The sequence below is a fragment of the Haliotis cracherodii genome, unplaced genomic scaffold (assembly GCF_022045235.1).
Source record: "Haliotis cracherodii isolate W230 unplaced genomic scaffold, xgHalCrac1.p SCAF_2, whole genome shotgun sequence".
Taxonomy (NCBI): Eukaryota; Metazoa; Mollusca; class Gastropoda; order Lepetellida; family Haliotidae; genus Haliotis; species Haliotis cracherodii.
The window spans coordinates 48,961,249-48,989,016 of record NW_027266275.1 but is presented as its reverse complement, the minus strand read 5'-3'; the positions used below and the strand labels follow the sequence as shown (position 1 = coordinate 48,989,016).

At 40.6% G+C, this 27,768-nt stretch overlaps 1 protein-coding gene across 2 annotated transcripts; it reads left to right on the top strand.

The window, feature by feature from the left end:
- On the top strand, positions 1 to 27,707 carry LOC139468162 (fatty acid synthase-like). 2 transcript variants are annotated; one of them, XM_071249949.1, is made up of 29 exons: positions 1 to 156; positions 6,153 to 6,390; positions 6,683 to 6,835; positions 7,146 to 7,319; positions 9,156 to 9,356; positions 9,694 to 9,816; positions 9,958 to 10,188; positions 11,486 to 11,925; positions 12,197 to 12,427; positions 12,993 to 13,182; positions 13,813 to 14,042; positions 14,172 to 14,473; positions 14,713 to 15,095; positions 16,125 to 16,400; positions 17,153 to 17,329; positions 18,657 to 19,893; positions 20,016 to 20,146; positions 20,283 to 20,587; positions 20,676 to 21,033; positions 21,409 to 21,531; positions 21,661 to 21,884; positions 22,531 to 22,866; positions 23,125 to 23,374; positions 23,514 to 23,756; positions 24,540 to 24,896; positions 25,232 to 25,350; positions 25,470 to 25,745; positions 26,528 to 26,779; positions 27,050 to 27,707. In XM_071249949.1, the coding sequence occupies exons 2-29, from the start codon at positions 6,162 to 6,164 to the stop codon at positions 27,158 to 27,160; spliced, it is 7,662 nt and encodes a 2,553-aa protein (XP_071106050.1). In that variant the 5' UTR covers positions 1 to 156; positions 6,153 to 6,161; the 3' UTR covers positions 27,161 to 27,707. The 2 variants fall into 2 exon arrangements, with proteins under 2 accessions (XP_071106050.1, XP_071106052.1); XM_071249951.1 differs by lacking the exon at positions 1 to 156 and adding an exon at positions 3,568 to 3,661.
- Positions 27,708 to 27,768: the final 61 nt, after the last annotated feature.

Sequence of the window (27,768 nt, the reverse complement as noted above, 5' to 3'; positions counted from 1 at the left end):
ATGATCAGCACAATGTTTCGACGTGGTAGCTTCGCATAATCCAAACGAATAGTTTAACGTGACAAGAAAATAGAAGAGACCTTGCGCCGCTACCATTCTCAAAAACAGAAATTATACATACATACAGCATAATCAACGTAAATACTAGTACTGACGGTGAGTGTTTATCAGTGGTTTTGTTTGTGTGCGAGCGCTTGTTATGGACTTTGACCCGTCTCTTTCTATATTTATCACACGCGTTAAATCGGGAGTATCAAGATATATTTTCATTCGCTATAAGGCGTTCACAACAGGGATGTTAGAATCCGTTAATTAACCCATGTTCGTGTATTTGTTTAGTAACGACGAAGCTTTTATATTTTTTGTGGTAATTTGACTTACATTACGTTTCATTACTCAGGTTTTAAATTATCACGCGCAGTTCTGACCAACTAAGGTTATAGCCTATATGATCAAATGCCAATAAAAGGTGAGAAAACCAACGGGAATACTTTTGTATTGTCTTCAAGTTAACACTGTTCTCAGATTTACTGCAGTGATCGAGAAATTTATATATTATTTCTGGAAGTATATAAAACCAAGTCCTTGAAACCCTGACCACACGGTCCCTTCTTATAAAGTTGAGGTAGCAAGATCACATGTAATTTGCATGTCCTTTTTAGCATCTTTTTATTATCTTTTTATTGATAAGTATACATCTTAGTATGTTTTGATTTTTTCACAGGACAAAGTATGTCTAATTTATGCACCCCCACCCCCATCTTTAGATGAGTGCCTGCTCTATACACCAAATGTCTTGTTGACAGGTCGTGGCAACGACCGCCATTTCATAATTAATTTTCAACATGGTGTTCTCTACAAAGACAAATGACATCACTTCTACAAACAGCATTAGAAAACACTTCTGTAAACAACTTAAGTATATGCAACACTCCTGTAAACAACACAAGTATATACAACACTCCTGTAAACAACACTAGTATATACAACACTCCTGTAAACAACACTAGTATATACAACACTCCTGTGAACAACACTAGTATATACAACACTCTTGTAAACAACACTAGTATATACAACACTCCTGTAAACAACACAAGTATATGCAACACTCCTGTAAACAACACAAGTATATGCAACACTCCTGTAAACAACACAAGTATATGCAACACTCCTGTAAACAACACAAGTATATGCAACACTCCTGTAAACAACACAAGTATATGCAACACTCCTGTAAACAACACTAGTATATACAACACTCCTGTAAACAACACTAGTATATACAACACTCTTGTAAACAACACTAGTATATACAACACTCCTGTAAACAACACTAGTATATACAACACTCATGTAAACAACACTAGTATATACAACACTCCTGTAAACAACACAAGTATATGCAACACTCCTGTAAACAACACTAGTATATACAACACTCCTGTAAACAACACTAGTATATACAACACTCCTGTAAACAACACAAGTATATACAACACTCATGTAAACAACACTAGTATATACAACACTCTTGTAAACAACACTAGTATATACAACACTCTTGTTAACAACTCTAGTATATACAACACTCATGTAAACAACACTAGTATATACAACACTCCTGTAAACAACACTAGTATTAACACTCCTGTAAACAACACTAATATACAATGCTCATATATATATATATACACACACACACACACACCGTATTCGACGTAATAAGCGTCCAGGGCGCTCTCAAAATTAGAAATCGGGGACTCTTATTGGAATATTATTTTAGTGAAAAAAACTGAGTGGAAAGATAAGTTTCGTGGTTTATGCTGACAGCCTTAAATATTTATATACGACAGATATATTTTTCCAGAATTTAATTGCCCATAATTAAGGGTGCATATAACACATGAGTGCGTATTATACGCGAATAAATAAGTCTTGCGTACATTGATCAATCGGAAGGGATGCTAATTGGGATTGTTCAACAGCCAATATATCAGCAAATATCGAGGTGCGCGCTTATTAGAGCGGGGCGCTGATTTCGTTGAATACGGTGTATATATATATATATGTATAATATACAACAGAAGATATATTGTAATGTAATGACAAGCAATATCATGTTTCAAATAATTAATTATATTTGATTTATAGCTGGCTCGTATCCATCTCAATAAAAAGACAATATTGTAAACAGTGCAAGTTCTATCTGTTTGTAATAGAAGGCAAATTTAGGTCATTCCATTACAATAAACATTACATGATGTGTGTAGCTATGTGTTTATGAATTGTTGAAACATTACAGTTATATTAACGATACATCGAGTTGGCATTGCAGCTGTTACGCATGACAGAAATATGTTGATAGAATATACTTGTCAGTGACAACCTTTTAAATATGTTTCACCTGGAAATATCTGTTAAATAAAATATGTTTGTCAGAAATTTACATACCATGCAAACAAACATGCCTCTGACATTGTGTACATAAAGTATTGACAACAACTGAGGGAAAGTTGTAAAGCACAAAATAGGACTTTCAGTTGATATTCGACTGTGACTGCTTACAGCTGACAGTGTCCAATTCTTTGAGGATTGGGCGTTAAACCGAAACTCACTCACTGTAAAAGGAAAAGTTGAGGTGCGCCAATATCCTTTTTTAATCAACTGAGAAAGTCAAACTTTAGAGTTATTTTAAAGTTAAACTTTGAAATATTGGCATGAAAATTGTCAGACATGGCAAACATGTAGCCTTTTTTCTTCATCCCAAGTTTTGGACTTCTGACTGGTCAACTACACAAATGTATGTGGCTAAAATGAGTGAACAATCATTTGCTTCATAACAGTGTTAGAGTTGTTGAAATGATCAAAGTTTAGTTCTCATTAATTTATCTTACATAACAATGTCTAAAAGGTATGCTCAAGTCCTAAATTAGGCAGATCCTGTTGGCCATAAAGGACCCTTATCCTACCTTGTTCTTTGAAAAACAAATTTGCTGCTTTTGCATTTCCATTGCAAGATGTTGGATTAAGGTTCTGTAGCAAGCTCTAAAAAAGTTCAATATTTCCATAGGAAACTTTGTAAATGCATCGGGAAAGTGCTAAACAAGTGCCTTTAGTTTAATTGGGATATTTTAAACAGGTGTGCTGGTGACTTGCTATTCAGGTGGGGGGTTTTCATTTTTAAATTATGGATTTCCGAAAATATATATTTTTTATTTCCAAACTAATTAAAACACTTCTTTGAAAAAAGGAAACAGTTTTGCTCTTGTAAGTATGTGACAAACTAGATGGTGTATAAAGCTTGGGAAATGTGTATTGATTTTAAAATGTAATGTTGTCAAACTCATTTTCCTGTGTTTTGTCTATGAAGAACTTTCCAGCAGTGTGTTGGCCTGATGCCTGATGCATGGTCAGTGGGAGAGACCATGATGACCAAGGGGTGACAGGTGTATCACCTGTTGCATGTTCTGATAAGCCAATGAGCAATCAGATGAAGTCAGAAGGTGACATGTGACCTGGGCACTGATTGGTTCATGAAGGCTTTACAAGCCATGTGCTGCTGAAGTTAGACATTCTAGTTGGTGGCTCTTCACCAGGACATTTCTGAGTTTTGAAAGGACTCACTTTCTGAGGAAATATTCTTGCCTGTAACACTAAGGTATGTTGTGTATTGTCCCCTGCTGTTGAATTGAAAATGGCCATGACAATTTCATTCTTGATTATTTTATGACTAGTACATGAATATTATTTTCAAGTTGTTCGTCCATGGTTTCTGTATACCATCAGTTTCTGATTGTGCTGCGTAGACAAAAGATTGCTGCAATATTGATAGACTTGGTCACTGGCATAGTTGACTCAAATTATTGTCGTAACCCGACTTGGTGTTTGGACAGTCTGAAGCGTTGTCCTAACCCAACTTAGTGTTTTGAAAGTGTGTAGCATTGTTTTCAATCCAATGATGTTCTGTTGATGCATTCTTATCAGTGATTAATTGGTTACATTATTCATTATAATGATGCAATGACGGATTGCAAGTATCCATAATTGTGCTGATTCTGGAGAAAAGTCCTTTTTGATATCACCTTTTTATTCAAAAGGTACAATTTAATCCTGCGTTGTATAGATATGTACATAATATTATGAACACATTCATCATCAATATTCCACCAGGCAAGTATTTCTTTAAGCTTCTTAGAATTTTTAACATACAAATATATACTGGCTATTGCGCCCAAGTGATTATGTCTGGGTTTGACTTTTGCTCATTTTCATAAGAGAGAAATATTTATGCAAAATGAAGAAAACTGACTCTTGTTTAGAAATATTTAATGAAAAGCTCCTTGCTCAAATACAACTTCAGAAAAGACATGGGTGATCTTATATGACTTATCCTTGCGTAAAAAAAAATCAAACTTGAGTTCATTTAGTTCTGTTATTGGTTACTATCTGTCTGTCATTTCTTCCCAAAATACATTTCTTAAAAAACTAATTTAGTTATTTTAACAAAAAAGCATAACCAGCTGATAACCTGAATATATTGCGAAATGCCTAGTACCTTGTGTTGGGGATAAGCATATGTAGATCGAATTTGGGGAATATTGGTTTGTCCTTTAGCAAACTGACAAAGCATTTATTATTCATTTTAATGAATAAAATAACTGAGTATGGTACCACAGATTAAACTACAAAAATGTGTAATTTGTATAACTGAAACAATGCACATGATCACGTGACAAATGCTGTTTAGATGATGGCTGTAACTGGTACAGTTAATCAATTTGGAAGTTCTATGTGTGTATGGACAGGGTTGAGGGGGTCCTGGTGTATGGACAGGTTTGAGGGAGTCCTGGTGTATGGACAGGGTTGAGGGGGTCCTGGTGTATGGACAGGGTTGAGGGGGTCCTGGTGTATGGACAGGGTTGAGGGGGTCCTGGTGTATGGACAGGGTTGAGGGGGTCCTGGTGTATGGACAGGGTTGAGGGAGTCCTGGTGTATGGATAACTTTCAGCGGGGACCTTGGGTAAGTGTGGGGTTCAGGCGGGGACCTTGGTAAGTGTGGGGTTGAGGTGGGGACCTTGGGTATGTTTTGGGTTGGGGCAGGGACCTTGGTAAGTGTGGGGTTGAGGTGGGGACCTTGGGTATGTGTTGGGTTGAGGCCGGGACTTTGGGGATGTGTGGGGTTCTGGCGGGGACCTTGGGTAAGTGTGGGGTTCTGGCGGGGACCTTGGGAAGTGTGGGGTTCAGGCGGGGACCTTGGGTAAGTGTGGGGTTGAGGGGTCCTCCTGAGTATGTCATGGTATTTCAAATAAAGAAGACTGGTCTCATCTACATGATAATTGTGATACCCATAAATAACAAAGAAGGCACTTGTGAAGTGATACTGAAATTGATACTGAAGTACTGTGCCATAAACCCTGTAATACTAATAGAAGCCAGGTTTTGAAATTCAATTTGAAAAAAAGTACTTAAACTCAGTCTTTTTGGCTTTAGTGATATGTTCCCGCTCTCAGATATTCTGCTCTCAAGCTTTTGTATTTGTGTCAAGTAGGATAAAGGCCCAGCTTGGACAAGATCATGGACAGGTTGAGAAAGAGGCCTTAGGTCAAAGATGTGGAAAACCAAGTGATCTTTTGTTTCTACAACATATTTGTGAGGATATGTTGAGAAGCTGAAATAAAAACATTTCATGATTTAGATAGTAAATACAAAATGTGTACCATTTCACACAAACACTGCGGAATCTTTCTTTGTTTTACACCAACCCATGAGCACTACTTTGTGAGACTGTTACTGTGTTAGGCAAGAAATAGAATTGTTGCCTCTTTGGAATATCCACATCTGTTTTTAAAAGATTCCTTTCATATATATATATGATATTTACTCCACAAGTTCCTGGCGTAAGGGTAAGGGTGTACTCCATCTTCCTAAGAACAAGACAAAGAACAAGGTCATCATAAATCCGCGCTCAGCAGTAGGAAAAATGTTTCAAATGTAGAAATAAATACTAATAAATTATTCCATGAGTTTTAACAAGATGCCCCATCTACACACTATCTAAGCCGCCTTCTGCTTTGTGTAACACCGCTACTGAGTGTGCTTGTTGCTGGAGGTTGACAGGGGAACTAATGTTGAAGATTTCCCTGTGACAGGTGCTAGTAATGCCTGCCCACGTGATTGAAGAAGCTCCCTTCCAGGGAGCAACAGCGACCTGCAAGCTGGCCAACACTGCAGATAAGTCCTCTCCAGGAGTGGTGTCCTGCACAGAGGATGTGGTCATCACAGGCATTTCCTGTCGACTACCTGAATCCGACAATATGACCGAGTTCCGCCAGCACCTGATGCTTAAAGAAGACATGATCACAGACGATGATAGGAGATGGCAGCCAGGTAATTCAAGGGGGATAACACTATCATGTATTCATTTTCACATCTATTAGGATAAGATATTGTTTAGTGCTGAGTAGTATGTTTCAATTTCAAAAGTAATTTTACCATACTATATATTACGGCATATAGACCAAGTTTTACAGACCAAAATCCAAGGTATGGAAAAGGTCCGCCAATACCTTGTCCCTGTGATCTTGTTGGAGGGCATTTTGCTACACTGAAATGTGTGGGTGAATTGGACATGGCTGTGTGGGATGAAAATATAGATACAAGGTTCAATATGACAATTTAGGTTTCCTTGGACTACCTAGAAGAAATGGGAAATTAAAGGATCTAAGCAAGTTCGATGCCTCCTTCTTTGGAGTCCACCCCAAACAAGCAGATGCCATGGACCCTCAGCTGAGACTTCTGTTGGAAGTTGCATATGAGGCAATTATAGATTCAGGTAAGACTGGCAAACGAGCTGAAAGTGAAGGGGAAGAATGCAGTATGTTTTTAGACTTTGTGTCCGACAAGAGATAAAAAAAGATTTAACTTTTTATTACTTGCTTTTTTTTAACCTGTCCAGATCAAATTACGTTGATAGCCTGTTCATCGAAAGTTTAAAATAGATTAAAATTAGTTTACTTCTCAAAAGGTTCAGGGGGGAGATTGTACTCTTCTGCATGTCGTCAGTGTTAGAATAATCACACCATGCTTTGTCTTCTACATTGTCCCTCGTCATATGAGAATGTTTTCATTGCTGTGTTTCCCAGGGTACAGCCCCCAGAGTTTGCGGGGTTCCAAGACAGGTGTGTTTATTGGTGTGAGTGCGTCCGAGGCGGGGGAAGCACTCTCCGCTGACCCTGAGACACTGGTGGGGTACGGCATGACAGGATGCTGCAGGGCCATGTTTGCAAACAGACTGTCGTTCTTCTTTGATTTCAAGGGTACGTGCCCCAAAAGTTTGCATTTTTAAAGTTTTGATTTTATAACCTAGTCATTTTTAGCCCACCTGACTGAAAGGAATGTAAACCTGAACTCATGTCATACACTGCTTGTCTGCAATGTGTTGACAATAATCATAAACATGACCTATTGACCTGATGAAACTTCAACTTGGCATGTCTCCACAAAAGATGACTTCTGACTTTTTTTGGGTTGAATCTGATTTTCAGTATGTCTGCCAAAGTGCCTGACCTAGTTGTCTCCATTACTCAGCCTTTTTGGTACAAAATGTAATGAAATGTGTATTTTGTTTAGCTGTGGTATTTAACCAATGTTTATTTTTTTTGCAATATTTTAAATTTTGATCTTGTTTTAACTATGCGGTTAAATTTTATAATGCATATTTGGCTCTGTAAACCTAATTGCCATGTCCTGAAGTTGTCAGATTTATGGAGCTGAATTTTTTTTTTGTTTCTCCGTATGAAAGACATTTCGTTTATTATAAGATTATAGTTTAAGCTTTTTCTCCTAAGTATTTATGTGGAAACTATTTTAAATACTATGCTCAAATCATTTGTTGCATGAGTGTGTTTGTGTGAAGTTTGAATCAATACATGACGAGGATCTGTGTTCTGTAGTTTCTCCCATGGATGTCAGGCAAGTACCTATCAGAATACTGGCTGTTTATCAGTTACTTCCCTGAAAAACATGGGTGAACATGACTGAAAGTATCCTTTGCATTCTTTACAAATGATTTTCATGAATTTTTAATAAGAACTATCAAACAATCAACAGTGTTGCATTAAAAATGATACAAAAGTAATAAACTTGCCCTCAGGAGGCTACGCAGATACGTTCTTGTCTGCATGTGCATGGGATTGGCTGTCTGGTTCTCTTTGCAAAAGGATTCTAGGCTCAGTATTTATTGACTGAGTGTTTTACTAGGACGTTTTTGAATAAGTTTGCAACCAAAGAAATTCTATTCCTTTGGAGCAAGTCAGGAAAATTGAAGCTAATTACCAGGGCTGGGACGAGTCCAAATTTACAACCCAGGTACCCACTCACCCTATTACCCGACCCTACACAGGTACCCGCTATAGGTCTCGAGAGAAATGTCCAAATGTCCGTTTGGGAATGGTTTGACCGTAGCCCTGGTAAAATGTATTTAGATACTCGTATAAAATGATCTGGTCATGCAAACACTGATGTTTTATGTTTATTCAAAGGTATAAAGTCAGAAGGAATGCGAACATTAGTCTCTTACAGTGTAACCATAGTTCTAGATAATTTTTTGCTATTAAACAATATATCCCGTGAGTAACCATGGGTCCGGGTAGTCCTGTGGATACGCGGGTCCTAGTCAGTACCCACCCGACCCGAGTAACCAGTCCCAGCCCTATTAATTACAATTGTAAACAATGGGCAAAAGGTACTGGTAACAAATATTTCTGGCTCCAAGAGGAATTGGGTTTAAATACCAAAGTTTCAAACAATAACACTTGAAAAATAAATTATTTACATTATTTACTAACAAGACAACAGCATTCTTGTGACAAGCCCCAACATGTGTGCTGCTTAGTTGAAACAATTTTGACATATCCATTTTCAACAAGAACCATTTTCATCTTGTAGTTTTGGCAGATCTTTGGTATTGCTGCTACAATTCTCTGGAGGTTTCTCAGTGTGTATGCTTATGACTGTTTCCGTTATGTTAATTGCCAGTGAAAGATCTGTTGTGGCCTGCATATTGAAAGGGACAAAGGATGTTCAACAAAATGAATACAATGTTTGCATTTTGTGTCTACTCATTTACTAGCAGCAGTTGTTTTTGGTTGAAGGTCCCAGCTATGCCATAGACACAGCATGTTCCTCTAGTTCCCTGGCTATGGACCAGGCGCTGGCCAGTATTCGTGCTGGTATCTGTGATGCTGCTATCGTCGGGGGATCCAATATTTGCATCAAGCCCAACACGGCTCTCCAGTTCTTAAAGCTGGGCATGCTATCAGCCGATGGGTGTTGTAAATCATTTGATGCCAATGGTGAGTAGAGTCATCCCCTCATCTTATCTACTCAATTCGCGAGTCCGCACAGTCAAGCTGATTACTGTAAAAAATTAGTTCCATGTTTCCATGTTACAGATGTAATTAAATTGGGAATTAATACTAAATACCCTCTGCCAGAATACCAATAATCCTTCATCATACCCTTCTGGATGTTAATAGCATCATTCACCAAACATGATATAACATGTCAATGAATACTAGACCACTACTACAAATTTCAAATGTCCTGTTGTTGTTCCCGACACTGAAGACTTGTTTCAATTAAGTTCATTATCAGTAAGTTTCATTAAGAACTTAATGGACAATATTGCAGGTGACGGTTATTGTCGCAGTGAAGGGATTGTAGCTATCCACATTCAGAAGGTATCTGCTGCTCACAGAGTCTACACTACAATTGTACATTCCAAGAATAATGCAGATGGCAACAAAGAACAAGGTGAGACTGTGCAACCTGGAAATTTGTTTTTTCTTGCATAGAGTATTATTAAAAAGTACTCATTTACCTTAAGCCTCAAGTTATTACTCAAGGCAGAAAGAAAGTTGCTCTGTGATGCCAGTTGCTGTTGTTGCTATGCAGGCATCACCTTCCCATCTGGTGCAGTACAGAAACAGCTGCTTGAAGAGACGTACCACGAGGCGGGAGTAGACCCCAGTCAGGTGGCCTATGTGGAGGCTCATGGCACAGGCACCAAAGTGGGAGACCCACAGGAAGTCAACAGCATAGTGGACGTCTTCTGTAAAGACCGCAATAAGCCACTACTTATTGGATCCACCAAGTCCAACATGGGTCACCCTGAGCCAGCATCAGGTTAGCAACATTCAGTCACTATCAAATCTCAACAGAGCTGGAATTGGTTCACTGAAATTGGCTATCTCATATCGGTTATTTGACAAAATGTATAACCATGTCAAATTCAGCCATGAGAGTTTGACTCTCTGATCCAATTCTGTTCATCTGTCCAGCACTCCCAAAGGAGTTAGGACTTTGACCATAATATGCAAACCCATATTATCCCCATCCTATAATAAACAGATACAGTGTATACATTTGTTTGTTATGAAGAGAATAATACATTTATGCCAAAGGATTCGTGCTGGGGTCCAGCCTTACCTCTGGAAACTTAGATCCTGGATCATAACATGGAAACAGTTCAGATCATTTTGCTACATTTGTATCTAGAGAAGTACACGTTCATCCACTCCTTTTAAATGCTGACAGTCAAAATTAGGAAATATTTGCTGCATTATATACATGTACAATGCAAATGTATATTTTGTCATGATTGCGTAAATATCCAGGTGAGCAATACAGGCCCTATGGGGGCCTCTTGTTTTATTTTTTTATCCTCAAGTTTTATTAGTTTCATGTAAACAGATTTGTCCTGAATTTTTAGTTTGTGGTCAAGCTACAATAACTCAGTCTGAACTCCGATCTTAAGCTTCCTCCATCCCCCTTTTGAAATATTTTGATGTTACCATTCTCTGCCCTCTGATCTTCACATACCCCTATAAATCCTTTCTTGAACCAACAGATTAATGAAATCCCAAAGAAAGGAATATTTCAGCAGTGTGCCATTGTAGTTACATACAGTAAACTACGGTTATAACGAGCACGCTTATAACCAACTGACAGATATAACGAACTTACTTTTTTGGTCCAGACTATTTGCTGTAGTTATGCTGTATATATGCTTATAACGAACTAAAATTAGTAGTCCCTTCGAGTTCGTTATAACCGTACTTTACTGTACGGTTATTTCCAAGGAACAATATTTTGTAATGGTATTGTTGTTGATCCTTCTTTCATGACCTTTATTGTTGCAAATATTCAAAACGATTCAAGTGAGCTACAGTGTCTTGTGACTCATGGTTTGCTTTTGTTTTAAATATATTCCTGAACACCACCTTCTCTGCTAAAGAAAAGTGAGTTTGGTCAGAAAATCAAAGACCCATTTGACATTCCTTACTTCCAGTCACTGTGAAATCAATTCACAAAGTGAACATGGGTGGTTTGGTAGAGTAAGAGAAGATGCAATCAGGCCTTACAAGTTAGTGACACACTTTGAGAGATTCATTGAGGATTCAGTCCAAGTTTCGTGTTGCAGGTCTAGCAGCGCTAGCCAAGGTGGTTATTGCAATGGAGGAGAAGATAGTGCCTGCCAATCTACACTATGAGGAGCCCAACCCAGACATCCCTGGTTTGGTGGATGGCAGACTGAAGGTTGTTACTGAAGGCACTCGGTGGCCAGGTGGTTACGTTGGCCTGAACTCCTTTGGTTTTGGTGGTGCTAATGTGCATTTGATTTTGAAGTCCAACGACAATGAAAAGTGTGAGCAGCATCCAGCCACTTCCTGTCGCCGCCTGTGTGTGTATGCAGGCCGCACAGAAGAATGTGTGGACCACGTGCTGACACAGATGCACCAAAACAGTGACAGTGTGGAACTCCATGCCCTGCTGAATGAGAGTGCTTGCTCACCAACTACAGCATTTCCATACAGGGGATACACAATACTCAATTCTCAGGAGGAGGTTCGAGAAATACAGGTGACTGCCCAAATCATGTATCCACTTGTTTCATAGAATAGAACTTTCTATAACATTCCACATACTTATGTTTCTACATGAAGGTTTCACCCTGCATAACTGCAAGATTGCTGATGGGCAGAAATCAATGTTTGTTAACTGTCCATGAATGTTTGTAATTTGTTTGATGCACTATATCATGTTCATGCAACCATCTGCTACTAGACTCTGTGATCTGTGAAGGATGTACACTTGTATGCTTTCATGTCTAACATGTTGAACATTTGTCCAGAAATGCTCGAGTGACAGTCGGCCAGTGTGGTATGTGTTTGCTGGAATGGGCACGCAATGGTTTGGAATGGGCCGGAGCATGATGGAGCTAGAGGTGTTCAAGCAGTCAATTCTGAAGTCGGATTCCATACTGCAGAGACATGGCATTGAGCTGTACTTGGTGCTCACAGAAGGGGACAAGGCCACGTTTGACAACACTGTTTATACCTTCTGTGGTATTGCAGCTATACAGGTAGGATCCTTCAACATCATGTGTCCATGCTATCAAGGCTAGAATGATCATTGAAACTTTTACACTGCCTTGGGATTGTAATTTGATAAGATGTTTGCACATGCTAATGTCATGATTTGTTAGATACGCTTTTGGTTATTTGGGTATAATACCCAGGGGTTTGATTTTGATTGGGTATCACCAATAGTAGTAGGGTTGTAGTAGGGTGTCACCAATAGTAGTAGGGTGTCGCCAATAGTAGAAGGGTGTCGCCAATAGTAGTAGGGTGTTGCCAATAGTAGTAGGGTGTTGCCAATAGTAGTAGGGTGTCGCCAGTTGTAGTAGGGTGTCGCCAATTGTAGTAGTTTGTTGCCTATTTGATATGCTTGATTTTATTTGTCTGTATTTTACACAAATACCTAGCTTATCTACAGCTCTTGTGTCAGTGTGACAAGTTTCTACACCTATTTATGTTTATACAAAACTTGATATCAAGGAGGGACACAATAATTTTCGGTCTTATTAACTAATGTACAGGTTCCTCTGGGATATTGCTGTAATAAATACTCCACTGTATATTCTCCAGTTGGCCCTGGTGGACATGCTGGAGCAGATGGGGGTGGTTCCAGATGGATTAGTCGGCCACTCTGTTGGGGAGCTTGGCTGTGCCTATGCTGATGGTTCTCTCACTGCGGAGGAAACGTTGCTTGCAGCCTACTGGAGAGGCCGTTGTATCCAGGAGGCAACACTTCCACCTGGCGGCATGGCTGCAGTTGGTCAGTCCTCGTAATACCATATTCACATTGAGGTGCTTTCCAAATTGAAACAGAGGTTTACCCAGAAATCGGTCCATACACGACTGTTGGGAAATCAGTAAATAACCACACAAGATCAATTAGGAGATACCCCTATTCTGTTTTAAAGTTTGAGGTGATTCGTCTCATTTTTTAGTAAACACCACTAAATGTTGTTTAAAGCAGAACCATGCTAAGTGTCATAACATTTTACGATCGTCAGAAACTACTGTTAATACCAAATGCAAATGGGATGAACTTACCCAACCTTTTTTTTAATGTAGGATAAGAATTTATTGTAGCTATTCATAACCACTCAAGATACTAAACTTAAGTGGCTCCAACTGAGTTACACAAGATTATATCGACCAACTCCCTCGTCTAACTTACAGATAGCCATTTGTCCTCTATGGCCACCATGGTGCTGCTTTATCATTTCTCCTCATCTCTTTTTTAAATATTCCAATATATCGCAATACACTTTTTGGTCCAATTCCCAACCCTAGAATATATCCAGCAGTGTTGTCTCTTTAGCAGATGGACTTTACTAATATTGTCAACTAGCAGTCAGGCATGTAAGACTTGCATTGACAAATGTGCTGTGTTTTCAAGGTTTGACCTGGGCTGAGGCCAAGGAGCAATGCCCAGCAGGTGTTGTGCCAGCTTGTCACAACTCCGAGGATACAGTCACCATCTCGGGCCCTGCACAATCTGTTTCTCAGTTTGTGCTACAACTGAAAGAAAAGGGGATATTTGCAAAGGAAGTGCAGAGTGCAGGCGTCGCTTTCCATTCCCAATATATGGCAGAGATTGCCCCAACTCTGAGGGCTGTTCTAGACAAGGTAAGTGTATGCACTGGGTCAAATATCAGACCTAATAGTGCACTGGTGTTGTCCTGTTTAAAGTTGTGAAGCGAGGACATCATTTCTACATATTAAAGGTGTGTAACCTTCAAGAACCTACTATTTCAGGTGATAAAGCCCAAGCGTCGGTCTGAACGCTGGGTGAGCAGCTCTGTGCCAGAGGAGGAGTGGCAGACAGATATGGCAAGGTTCTCCTCAGCAGAGTATCATGTCAACAACCTGGTGAGCCCTGTGCTGTTTCAGGAGGCTCTGCAACATGTTCCCAACAATGCTGTTGTCATAGAGATTGCCCCACACTGTCTGCTGCAGGCAATACTCAAGAGATCACTTGCTCCTACCTGTACATTTGTTGGTCTCATGAAGAGAAATCACCCAGATAATGTCAACTACTTCCACTCCAGTATAGGAAAGTAAGTACATTTTGTGATGCCATTTACAAGACTACATTTGCACTCACTCCTCACATGATGGAGTCAACTTCTAGATCTACACACTGCTGTTATTCGCAGGTCAAATCATCTTCCAAGTCAGTGTTCCTAAACTAGTTACTTTGCAGAAATAGAAATGACTATGAAAATTTGCAGAATTGCAATTTAAGCCAATATTGACCTGGACCTCTTCATATAAACCAAATGTATTTATTTCACAGGTGTTATGCAGCAGGAATGAAAGTTGATCCGCTGGCTTTGTTTGCCCCTGTGAGGTACCCAGTGCCTGCTGGGACTCCCATGTTGTCGCCTCTTGTACGGTGGGACCACAGTCAGTCATGGGATGTTCCCAAAGCAGATGATTTCATTGGCGGAGGATCGGGAAGAAACACTGTGTGTGTTTATGAAATTGATGTCTCCCCGGAATCTCCAGACCATTACCTGGTGGACCACGCTATCGATGGCAGAGTACTGTTCCCTGGTACTGGCTACCTTGTCCTTGCATGGCGGACTCTGGCCAAACTCAGGGGGCAGTTCTATGAACATCTGCCGGTCATGTTTGAGAATGTCAACATTCATCATGCCACTATCCTACCCAAAACAGGTACGTATTATCTGACGACTACTGAATTATTTCATTATTTGTAATTTGTTTGTGATTCTTTCAATAAATAACACTTGTTTTCAACTTGTCATCATCTGCTTGTCAGGATTTAGCTTTTTTTTCTCAGTAATTGCAAATAGTTGTTTTGAATTTCAGAATTATTTTTTATCATACGAGTTGATGTTTGGGAAATGTCATCAAAATAAAAACTTGAATTGATGAATATAAGTAATGAATGATAATTTCAAAATTAACTTCAAAATTAACTTCAAAATTAACTTTTGCTTTGAATGCGCAGAGGATTGAGATACCTCAAATGAGCATTCTGCTGGCAACCAGCCCAGTTACAGAAGTTGTATGGTGTGTTGTTCGTGATATGCATTGGTAAGCTCAACAGTCTTAATGATACTGTGAAGGACTTTCAGCTTGGCATGATGAGCAAAACAAAACTTTACCATCTCAAAAGGCATCTGATATATCGCCATTCTCAAAACCAGCACCCTGCTTTGTCCTTCCAACCTGCACCCTGCATTGTCCTTCCAACCAGCACCCAGCATTGTCCTTCCAACCAGCACCCTGCATTGTCCTTGCAACCAGCACCCTGCTTTGTCCTTCCAACCAGCACCCAGCATTGTCCTTCCAACCAGCACCCTGCATTGTCCTTCCAACCAGCACCCTGCATTGTCCTTCCAACCAGCACCCTGCATTGTCCTTCCAACCAGCACCCAGCATTGTCCTTCCAACCAGCACCCAGCATTGTCCTTCCAACCAGCACCCAGCATTGTCCTTCCAACCTGCACCCAGCATTGTCCTTCCAACCTGCACCCTGCATTGTCCTTCCAACCAGCACCCAGCATTGTCCTTCAAACCAGCACCCAGCATTGTCCTTCCAACCTGCACCCTGCATTGTCCTTCCAACCAGCACCCTGCATTGTCCTTCCAACCAGCACCCATCCACCATCCTCCTCCCAATCCTTCAATTCGCTGTATACATATTATTATTGACTACTACTTCTTGTCCCAACACAGGTAGTGTTAAGCTGGAGGTTTGTGTAATGCCGGTGACAGGAGAGTTTGAGATCAGCGAGGGTGGTAACCTGACCGTTAGTGGACATATTCATGAGCTGATAGATGAGGAGGACTCGTCCTTCAGGTCCCATCTGAAGCAGGACACAACTCCACCCACACAGGCCCCAGCTGAAGAAAACATTCCACTCACACTCTCCGATGTGTACAAAGATCTCAGACTTCGAGGCTACGATTATGGTCCTGAGTTCCAGGGCATATACAAGATGACCAACAAAGGTAGTTGCTGTGATACTTTTTTCTCACAGGATCAAATTTGTTCTTCAAATATTCTATTCATTTCTCAATGTGCATAGCGCAATGTGAAATCATAAATGTTCCACAGGTCAGACTTTCACACCGATATCCTGTGTGGATTTCAGGATAACATTGGAGGGATATGGTAACATAAGGCACCTTGAATGGATATCCGGTGAAAAAAATGTTTCCAGAATATGTGCGACACTTGGATGACCACTGGGAAAAATTTGAAGCTTTGAAAAATGAGCTGAAGAGTGTAATTATAAATTCAAAGACACTATAGAGCCTAGTATGCGAGTCTCCCGACACATGACATTCATTGTAGCCAAAGTGCTTAGGTGTTCTCTCATGAGCGTTGCCTTAACACCAAAGAGTCATGTTTGCCAGGATATGAAGGATATAACCTATATTATATTATTGATTTATGACTTGTATCACTTTCATTTCTAAATTATGTTAAGAATCTGGAAGATCTATCTCCTTAGCATTGATTCTTGTCATCCACAACAAGATGGCTTCATGGCCCAAATCTCTCTCCACTTTGCCATTGTGATGACTTTGCTGATGATGTGAAACCCCACAGGCCTCTGTGGCATTCTCATATTCATAACAAATAAAATCTAATGGCAACATGAAAAGTTTCCTTCAGTAATTAATCACATTGTATTTATCACAATTTTATGATTTTGTCATCAGATTGTGTCTTGAATGGAAATGTCCACTATTTGCAGCTGACTCAGGGGAACTGGTGTGGAAAGGCAACTGGGTGTCTTTCTTGGACACAATGCTTCAAGCACAGGTGATGGGCCGGGCTTCAGGATTTCGACTACCAACTAGAATCAAGTCTGTGCGCATAGACCCCACCATACATGCCCAGTTTGTTATCCCAGCAGCAGAGGGCAAAGAGGGTCAGTTACTGAGAATTCTCTCCCACTCATTACCCACTAGGCTAGAAATACGAGACCAGTGAACCAGCACCATCTTGCATGCTTACATCAGTGCATAAAGATTCATTGACAAGAAACTATCCACAAGACTAGGACAAGTGGGATAACTTTCCAATAATCAACTTTCACTTTGTATCTCAAAAGCTCTGTAATGTAGAAAATCAAACAATATACCTCTTGCTCAAATGTTTTTCAAGGTTACATCGTTTATTGTCTCAGTAGAGCTTTCAAAAGGGTTTTATGGCAGGCATGTGGAAGACATTTCCAAATGTAACACATGAGTGACAAAAAGGATGTCCACTGCAGTTCCCTACTTTGACTTGAACCATAGGTTCCAGTGTTAGCTCAGGTGAAGACTTGACTTGTAACAGGTGTTACAGCTGCCACTGGTAGGGCAGGATGCGCTCACCTTTTCACTAACACCTGTTATTATGACTATTTGATTGTGATTCATAAACATTACTTAGTTTGATTCATTTAATGGACTCTGCTTTTAGCAGACATTTCTTATGATTATGGAAAGAATTTTGTTGCTTTTATGTACATGTTAATTTGAAATAACAAATTAATGTTTCGGAATTAAGATTTGCATTCACTTAAACTGCCATTCTGGCACTCTTTATGTCTTTACTGTAAATCTTGAAATTAATGAGAACATTTTGGATAGCAAAAATACCAACTCAGACATACGCTGAAAACAAGCAAGTATGTATTCAACATCACTGTTTATTGAGCAGCACTTGTAACAAGTATATAAACAATGTCATTCAAACACAAATTACATCCTGTGAATTGTCACTGCTGGTGTCAAGACAAGCGTTCTACTCACTTATGTCATCACTGATCACATCTGCAAGTCCAGACAGACGCCACCTACACAACACGGGTGTCAAAGGCCGACAAGAGCCAGAGTGCATTAGTGTTTTAGCGGAAGTATTCTACTGAGCGCCTATAAGCGGTGCTATTTGGTGTGTGATTGGATTAATGTAAGGTTGGATTAATGTAAGTGAGTATTCTCCTGTAAACCCACCAGATGACATTGTCTTTAGATATAAATCCACTGATGCTCGAGAGGAGTGGGGGTGTCGCATTCATATTGAGTCGCATTTTTGGCTAGGGGCCAGTGGTTGCATTCTTTTGGAGATGCATTAATTTCCTGATTTACAGCATTACATCTAAATTGTTATCTACATACTGCAGGTTTGGGAAACTGAATTAGTCGGAGGAATTCCTTCAGGTCAGTCCCAGGTCTGTCATCTCCTAGTTATTGTTTGTTCCCTGTTTGCAGCTACTATTCCTGTAGTAATGGATCACTGCCTTGATGTTTGTGTGTGTGGAGGAGTTGAAATAAGAGGACTGCATTCTACTTCTGCTCCAAGACGATCCAACCAGACGCCTACGTTAGAGCTCTACTCATTCATTCCATACCATGAGAACCTCCAACATGTTGACTCCAATTTGAAGCAGTACTCTGAAGACTGTTTGACATATGCACAGCAGTCCCTTGCAGCACTTCTGAAATCCAGTGGAGCTGCTTACATTCCCAACTCCAGTCTTTTGTCAGTGGAAGAGCCACAAGCTCACATTAGTATTGACAAAGTAGTGGACTATTCTAGACAGTCAACATGTGGTCTCATGCAAACTTTGTACAAGATTTTCTCTACTCCTTTATCAGAAAGTTTCCCTGAAAATGTTCGTAACATTGTGAATGCATTCCAGCCAGAGCTATCAAATGACTCTGTACTCAATTGTCTGCTTGATGGAAAAGTGCTGAAATCCTGTATGGACATAGTGCTAGAGAATTGCCTGAAGAGCAAAGTGAATGTGTTGGAGATGTGTCCTCCAAGTGGAGCAATGTATAGCCGTGTCCTGCCACTCCTGGCAGCTCATCCCATGAATCAAGTAGACTACACACTAGCAAATCCCCAACCAAATGATCAAGAACAACTGGAAAAACTTGGTATGAGTACACTGCAGTGGGATCTGGCGAATACTTTGCCAGCAGGGGCCAGTCAGCCTGATTTGATCATCCTGAGAAATATCCTCCACTGTGAGAAAAACATCAGTGCTGCTTTGAAAAATGTTGTTGATGCATGTGGAGCAAAAGGGTTTGCACTGATAATAGAAGCTACCCAAAACTTTCCACTTCACCTGGCCATAAAAAATTTCAAACTAGACTGTGTCACGACTTGTGATTCAAGAACACTTGGATGCTATCTGGATTCCACTAGCTGGACAGAGCTGTTCATGAAGCATGGACTGCAGGTGATCTGTGACAAGTCAGATGGTGTTTTGTACAACATGTTCCTGGTGCGCAGAGCCAACAATACTGGGGAGGAAAACCAGACTATCATCTGTGTGGATGACCTCAACTGTAGTTGGGTGGACATGGTCAAGTCGGCCTTGGCCGACTGTCATCTACGTCAGGAGGGGGAGAATGTCTGGCTGCAGGCCAACAACAAGAACAGTGGCATAGTGGGACTGTGTAATTGTCTACAGAAAGAATCAGGAGGGGAAAGACTCAGGTAGGATATATTGTGAAAAATCCAATTAAAAAGGTGTTAAGGTAATAGTATTGTCAAAGTGTCAAGTTTCAAAACATTATGCATTTATTTTATTACACTAGTAATGATTATTTTTATTTTAGGTGCATGTTCTCAAGTGAGAGGATTGCCCCTAGTAGTGAGTGCTTTAAGAAGTTGGTGAGACAAGATCTGGTGATGAATGTTGAGCAACAATCCAAGTGGGGCTCCTACAGGCATACTCCATTGTCTAAAGGTAACGCATCTCATTCATTGCAGTAAATAGTCAAAACAGGAAACTGTACAATATGTATTATGCAGAATCTATTGTTTGAGATTCGAAATCTGTCGGAATACAATTGTAGAATGCTACAGAGTTACGCATGTTGCAGATGCTGAGTGGTTGCAACGTGAAAGTGAGCATGCTTATGTTGATGTGACTATCAGAGGGGATCTTTCAAGTCTAAAGTGGATAGTCTCTCCCCTGCAGAAGCTTGATGCCACAGTCGGTGCAGAGCGAGAACTTTGTAGCGTGCACTATTCTTCCCTAAACTTCCGGGATGTGATGCTTGCAACTGGTAAGCTGCCCCCCGACGCTATCCCTGGGGGGATGGACATTCAAGACTGCATGCTTGGCATGGAGTTCTCCGGCAAACAAAAGGATGGCAAGAAGGTCATGGGTCTCCTAACTGCTAAGGCAAGTTCTCTAACAACTTTCCAAAATAAAAAAATTCAAGAATTAAACATTAATGTTAAACAAATATATACTTTTCTTTTCTGTGTAGGGTTTGGCAACAACTACTGATGCTGACCCGCGCTTCTTGTGGGAGGTCCCGAAGTCCTGGAGTCTGGAGGAGGCAGCCAGTGTGCCCACTGTGTATGCTACTGCATATTATGCACTTGTTGAGCGAGGCAACATCAAGAAGGGGGACCATGTCCTCATCCACTCCGGCAGTGGTGGAGTAGGTCAGGCAGCCATATCTGTGGCCTTGCATCATGGCTGTCAGGTCTTCACCACAGTAGGTTCCATGGAGAAGAGGCAGTACCTCAAACAAAAGTTTCCAGCCCTCAAGGATTTCAACTTTGCCAACTCTAGGGACAATTCATTTGAATTTGACATCTTAAGAGCAACAAAAGGAAGAGGTTTGTTTGTTTTTTTGTGTTTTGTTTAACGCTGCACTCAGCAATATTCCAGCTATGTGACGGTGGTCTGTAAATAATCGAGTCTGGACCAGACAATCCAGTGATTGATATCATGAGCACCGATCCACACGATTGGGATCGATGACATGCATCAACCAAGTCAGCAAGCCTGACCACCCGATCCCGTTAGTCGCCTCTTGCAACAAGCATAGTCGCCTTCTAGGGCAAGCATGGGTTGCTGAAGACCTATTCTACCCCAAAAAAGAAGAGGTAAGATTGTTAGTGAAACATTTGCATCTTAATGATTAAAGTAATGACTATTAAGCTATGCCAGTACTGTTACTTCAGTCTCACTCTTGAACTTCTCTGATGTAGGTGTGGATGTTGTACTGAACTCCCTGGCAGAGGAGAAACTGCAGGCCAGTTTGAGACTGTTAGCTCCTCATGGAAGGTTCCTGGAGATTGGCAAATTTGATCTTTCCAACAACACTGCACTGGGTAAGTCAGCTAGATTCTGTGGTAGCCTTGTAACTAACTGCCGTAGTATTATTAAACATTACAAGTTCTTTTCCTTCTTTAGTAAATTGAAACTGTCCAATGACCACATTACATTTTATTTGCTTCCAGGGATGTCGATATTCTTGAAAAATATCAGTTTTCATGGTATTCTTCTGGATGCACTGTTTGACCCAGGCAACAAGGACTGGGAAAATGTGCACCAGTTGGTGAGCAATGGCATCAGGTCAGGTGCAGTAAAACCACTGGATACAACAGTGTTTTCTCACACCGAGGTAGAAGACGCATTCCGATACATGGCCCAAGGAAAACACATGGGGAAAGTTCTGATCAAGGTAAATACCAAGAGTTTGGAAAATATATGGTTCTGCTTAGTCAGAGGTTTCACAACTCTATGCAGAAAACACTTGAATGGACTAAGATGTGTATTTCAAGTTTTAGGGACGACAAAGAGCTTGAATGTTGGTGTTTTTCTATGTCTGATGCATTACAATGAGAAGTGTGATAACATAAGTGATATACAGCCTACAGGTACAATTAAAAGTATGTGTACAAAAACAATGTTTGAGTTGTTCTTGTTTAAGGCGAATATCCTGTTTCCCACTCAATACACTGGAATCAACCTATGCTGCTTCACTTAATATCTTCAGCACCAAATAGCTCATGTGTAATTTTGTGATAGAAGCAATATTAACATCCTGTGTTTTCAATGAAGAGCCAAGTTACCTGTGCTTCAGTTTGAAATTCATTTTGAAATTCATTTTAGCGTGGTCAGATCTACAGGTAGCCTTGTGGACTTGAGTATTTACATGCAGCATGCAGAGTCAACACCTTTTGTTGGAATGACCATATTGTACTTTCAGTGAATATTTTTTGCAAGAACTTTCATGCTTAGGAACATGTTCCCAAAAGTGTTAATATCATCAAGCATTATTGTTTTGTTAGAATCGACACTTGCAGATCTATTGTTTGGTATTGTAGATACGGTCAGAGGACAGTGCAGCTCCTCTCACAGTGCAAGCGATCTCTCGAACATATTGCAGTGGCCACAAAACTTATATCATTACTGGTGGCCTGGGAGGGTTTGGTCTGGAACTTGGTCAGTGGCTGGTTGAACGTGGAGCAAGGAAACTTCTCCTCACATCTCGATCTGGTGTACGGACTGGGTACCAGTCCCGGAGGGTGCGTCTTTGGCGTAATGCTGGAGTGAGAGTGTGCATCTCTTCAACGGATATCAAGACGGAGGAAGAAGCCAAGAAGCTTATGCAGGAGGCAGAGAAAATGGGCCCTGTTGGAGGGGTGTTTAATCTAGCAATGGTAATATACAAACTGAGTAACTTAAAACAGTTTCTCACATACTGCTCAATGGGGTTTTCAGACTCGGCGGTAATAAAAATAACTCTCACTTTAGAATTTCACTTTTGTCTCTACTTTCCTGATTTTTGTCGGCAGATCCGTAACCAATTACACATGTAATTTTTAAAAAAGGCCTAATGGACAGACAAAAAATATAAAGCGAATTTTTCTGATTAGTTTTATTTTGTTGTAAAAAATGATTTGTCTTTTGTCTGACAGGTGTTGAAAGATAGTTTGATGGAGAATCAGACCGAGGAGACCTTCCAGGCAGTATGTCATCCAAAAGTACAGGGTACAATCAACCTTGACCTCGCCAGTCGTACTGCCACCTGTCGGCACAGTCTGGATATGTTTGTTGTCTTCTCCTCGGTCAGTTGTGGGCGTGGTAATGCAGGACAAGCTAACTATGGCTTTGCTAACTCGGTGATGGAACGTGTTGTGGAACAGAGACAACAGGAAGGATTGCCAGGTAGCATTCATCTCATTCTCACACCTGTACTTAACAATATATGCAGTAGATGCCTTGCACAGGTCTCTCTCAATAGGTGACAGGAAGGACTTATTCGATAAAAGCATGTTGAAACTTTTAACACAATGATTTTTCTCAGGTGTTGCCATCCAGTGGGGAGCTATTGGTGATGTAGGTGTGGTGTTGGAGACCATGGCTGGCAATGATGCTGTCATTGGGGGCACCTTACCCCAGAGGATCCGCTCCTGCATGGAGGTGCTCGAAAGATTCCTCAACCAGCCCCACCCAGTTGTGTCCAGTTTTGTGATGGCAGAGAAACAGACTGGCACCAAGAATGACATTAGCAAACAGGACCTGGTAGCAGCTGTAGCTCACATATTAGGTATTGTAGTCAGACTATCCCAGCAACAGCTCATGTACACTTGATTACATTCAAAATAAGAAATCTTTCCAAGCAGTGTTTCAGTTATTATACCCCCCGACCTATTTGGGTCTTTCCAAACTTGAACACTTTTTGTATCTAATAGAGGTGCAGTACATAGTTTGTTTTCAGTATTTGGATTTTCTGAAAAAGAACAGCTTTTTTTTTCATTTTGTTTATGAAGAATTTATTTTTTTTCTGAAACATTTGTGCGACCTATAACTTAAAAATACTGCATGGCTTCTTTTCAAATTTAGGGAATGATTTTCATACAAATAGAAGAGGTGTAGTGCAAAGTTTGATTTTGACAAGTGTATTTTATGAAAAAATGTGAACTTCCAACTTCCAACATTTGTGCAACCTGTGACATGAAAACTACTTATGGATTCTTTTCCATTTTGGGGTACAGTTTCTATACCATTAGGAGAGGTGCAGTGCAAAGTTTGATTTCAATAAGTGGATTTTCTGAGAAAATATTGCTTTTTTTTCATGTTTTGAACTTAGAAATTTGTTGGCATCCTAGTCGGGGGGTATTAGCGAGTCCTGCTCACTTTTTATCTTGTTCCAAATGTTTTAGTAGAATGTGAAACAAATATGAATATTGACGTAGCTTGCAGTCAGATTACAATCCATCATTGATGTGGCCTTGAACTATAATTATGTGAAGCATGTGGTTCCAAAAATACCATACACATACTTTGTGCAGTACTAGTCTTTGATAGGTCTGGCATATTTCTTGACCAGGGGTAAAGGATGTCTCGACCATTAACCCTGACATGAGTCTTGCTGACCTTGGTCTGGATTCTCTAATGGGAGTAGAGGTGAAGCAGACGTTGGAGCGTGACCATGACCTCTCCATGTCGATGCGGGAGATCCGGCAGCTGACCATCACACGTCTGCAGGACATCAGTGGAGGAGGAGGAGGAGGAGGGGGGGATACGGTGGACACCAGCAGCAACAAGGATGTTGGCTCCACACTAGATGACAGTGGCCTGTCTGTTCGCTATGACATGTCTCAGATCATGCCCACCAACACCATAGTAGTCATTGGTGGAGTACACAATGAGAAGACACCCCTGTTCATTGTCCACCCAATAGAAGGTGAGAATATGCTTGGCTCAAACAGATGGGATATATGTTGATGTTTGGAATTTCAACTCCCCTGCCCCATGGGTACCTTAGGCACATATTTTGTTCTGATTATTAAATTGGTTGCTTGAAAAGTTTACTTAGCACAAAAGATAAAGTACACAATCATTAAAAGTTCATTGGTTTTTGTTTCCAAAGGTATGTGATGGGAATGGCATGAACAATCCTCTAGTTAATTTTGACTTTTGAGGTTATATCAGAGATAATGTTAACATCTTGTTATTTTGAATAGATGTTGATGGTGGAAATGTTTGGACTATTCTGATGTTCTGGTGTTCTTGTACCAGGTGTGACTCTGTCGCTGGAGAGTGTAGCCAGCCAATTACAGCGCCCAGTCTATGGAATCCAGTGCACTGCTGATGCCCCCCTGACCTCGGTGGAGGCCCTTGCAAGATTCTACCTAAAAGTTAGTGAAATTGTTCTGAAAATATAATTTCAGCTGTGGTTTTTAGGGCATTTCTACATCTCAAATGCCCTGTAGATATTTACTACACACTGTACAAGAGCATGTGTTGTAAATTCCAGAATGTGGACCGTGTCCAACCAGATGGTCCCTACTGCCTGGCTGGCTACTCGTTTGGTGCATGCATCGCCTTGGAGATGGCACTTCAGCTTCAGCAGTACAATAGTGACAGGCCCGATATCGTCCAGTCCCTGGTGCTGTTGGATGGCTCCCATCTGTATGTCAATGCTCATACAGATTCCCACCGTGCCAAGCTGACACCAGGCCATCGTGGGCAGGAGGAGACCGAGGCCATGTGTGCGTTTGTTCAGCAGTTCATGTCCATTGACTATAACAGGGTGAGTTCACTGAAGAATGATTACAAGGCTTTCTTGGCATTGAAGTTAAGATCCTGTGGCATTGGGACACACTTACAAGTAACAGTTTAAGAGTGACTAAATGTACTTTTGTACAAATAAACTGGATACATGGAAAATGAACATATGAAGCAGGAGCATTGGGCAGCGAAATACAATTGTCTGCACTACTTATTATGGATAGTTGACACAGAAGAGGAATTCTGTTGAAAATATATAGATTTTATAGTGTGTGACAAGTAAGATACAGGATTAAAGGCAATCATCTGTAATAATGTGAATTCTTAGAATTATTAACAATAACTAGTGTTTGATTCCTGTGCATGGATGGCAGGTGTCCTAGGGGTTGGACCTTCACTTGTTCGTCTCTGTATCCACCTATCCAAAATATAAAAAAATGTCAAGTGACAGTTACTATGGCAACTTAATACTTATGGACAAACAAGGTAATAGCGGGCATGTTTGTAATACTTTGTGTCCTGGGGATTTCTGTTGTATCCTGCATCAAAGGTACTGTTTATGGTACCCAGTCCTGGTCACAATCCAAGGACCAGTCTTGAGTTGTAGGGTGCATGGGTGAGCCAGTCGTCTAAAGCGCCAGTTGTGTCCCTTGATATAACTGGAATACTGTTTAAAGTAGCGTTAAACCCAACTCATTGGCTCGTGTTGTGAGTTCAGTCAATTTCTTAGTTGTTACCTGTCATTGTTTCTCCTCATACATGCTAATTTTGAGCAAATTGTATGGTTGTATGGCCATTTTTCAGTTGTCGGAGAAGTTGCTGCTGGCCCGTGACCTGGACAGCCGTGTGGGTGTTGCTGTGGATGAGCTCATGACCACTCGACAGTTCCAGAACCGCACTGACTTGGAGCTGGCAGCAAAATCTTTTTTCAATAAGTTGATTATGTGTAGTGATTACAACCCAGGCAACTCATTCAAGGGAGACATAATGCTGGTCCGTGCCCAACAACTTACAAATGAGGCATCCAAGCTTGGGAAAGACTATGGCTTAGAACAGGTGAGGAACCAGTCTCATACCTTCAATATACTTTATTAACTCATAAACATATTAAATACTTCATTAACACCAATGTAATGACAAGTAAATATGCAGTACATCATGTTGCAACTGTTTAAGTAGCACAACTTGTGAGCATGGCATCCTAAGTTGACCATTTTGGGCTCATCTGATACAAAGTTTCTAGTGAAAGTCTCATGTGTAGCACTTTTACCAGGCACATGAATCCAAAATGTCCACTTATAAATAAAGCTTGCCTTGTTCCTCCAGGTGTGTTCTGGTAAAGTGGTGGTGAAGGAAGTTGCTGGTGACCATGAGACGTTCATCCTTGGAGCAAGTGCTGGCAAAGTTGCTTCTCTTATCTCTGACGCCCTACCTTGAAGATGTTGTACCTTTAATTAGCAGGGACCTGGGTGTCTACACAAGCTGTAGCCAGGCACAGCAGGGAGTAGCTCCCAGCTGATGCCCCTGCCTTCACTCATCTCACCAGGGAAGTGTGTTCAGTGATGTGATAGAAAACTTTGCAATTAGATGTGAATTAGTAGGGACTCTGAGAAGTCAATATAACTTTACACAAAACAGTGTCTACAACAGTCAGATGAGTTACCAAGAGATGATAAATGGCAGTCATGTGACCAAGAATCCCAGTAAAGGTCCTACCAATCCAACAAGTATTGGGTATCGATTCTTTCATCTGCACTCTCCTTGTGCAGTCGAATGTACAAGCATTACGTCAGTATTTAGTGTTCCATGAAACTACCCATCAAGAGGAACCTCTGAAAACAACTGTGCAGAGCTGTCAACAAATGATCCTCCCAACAACTGACTTGTAGCAAACATGTTAGTGTGAGAATCATTATTACTATTTTGTTATGTTGTTTGTTGTGGGGTATGCATTGTTTAAATAACAATAAAGTACAGTGACCATTACAAAGAAATCTGTCTTTTGTCCAAGTGAGCTGAAGTCTCTTGTCTGTCCATAACCAGCT

What these genes read in the sequence shown, in the direction of transcription:
- LOC139468162 (XM_071249949.1), top strand. Translation starts at nt 6,162, where the DNA reads ATGCCTGCCCACGTGATTGAAGAAGCTCCCTTCCAGGGAGCAACAGCG. An exon ending in ACAACAGGAAGGATTGCCAG is followed by an intron (nt 23,375 to 23,513) that starts GTAGCATTCATC and finishes GATTTTTCTCAG; the next exon opens with GTGTTGCCATCCAGTGGGGA. An exon ending in AAGACTATGGCTTAGAACAG is followed by an intron (nt 26,780 to 27,049) that starts GTGAGGAACCAG and finishes TTGTTCCTCCAG; the next exon opens with GTGTGTTCTGGTAAAGTGGT.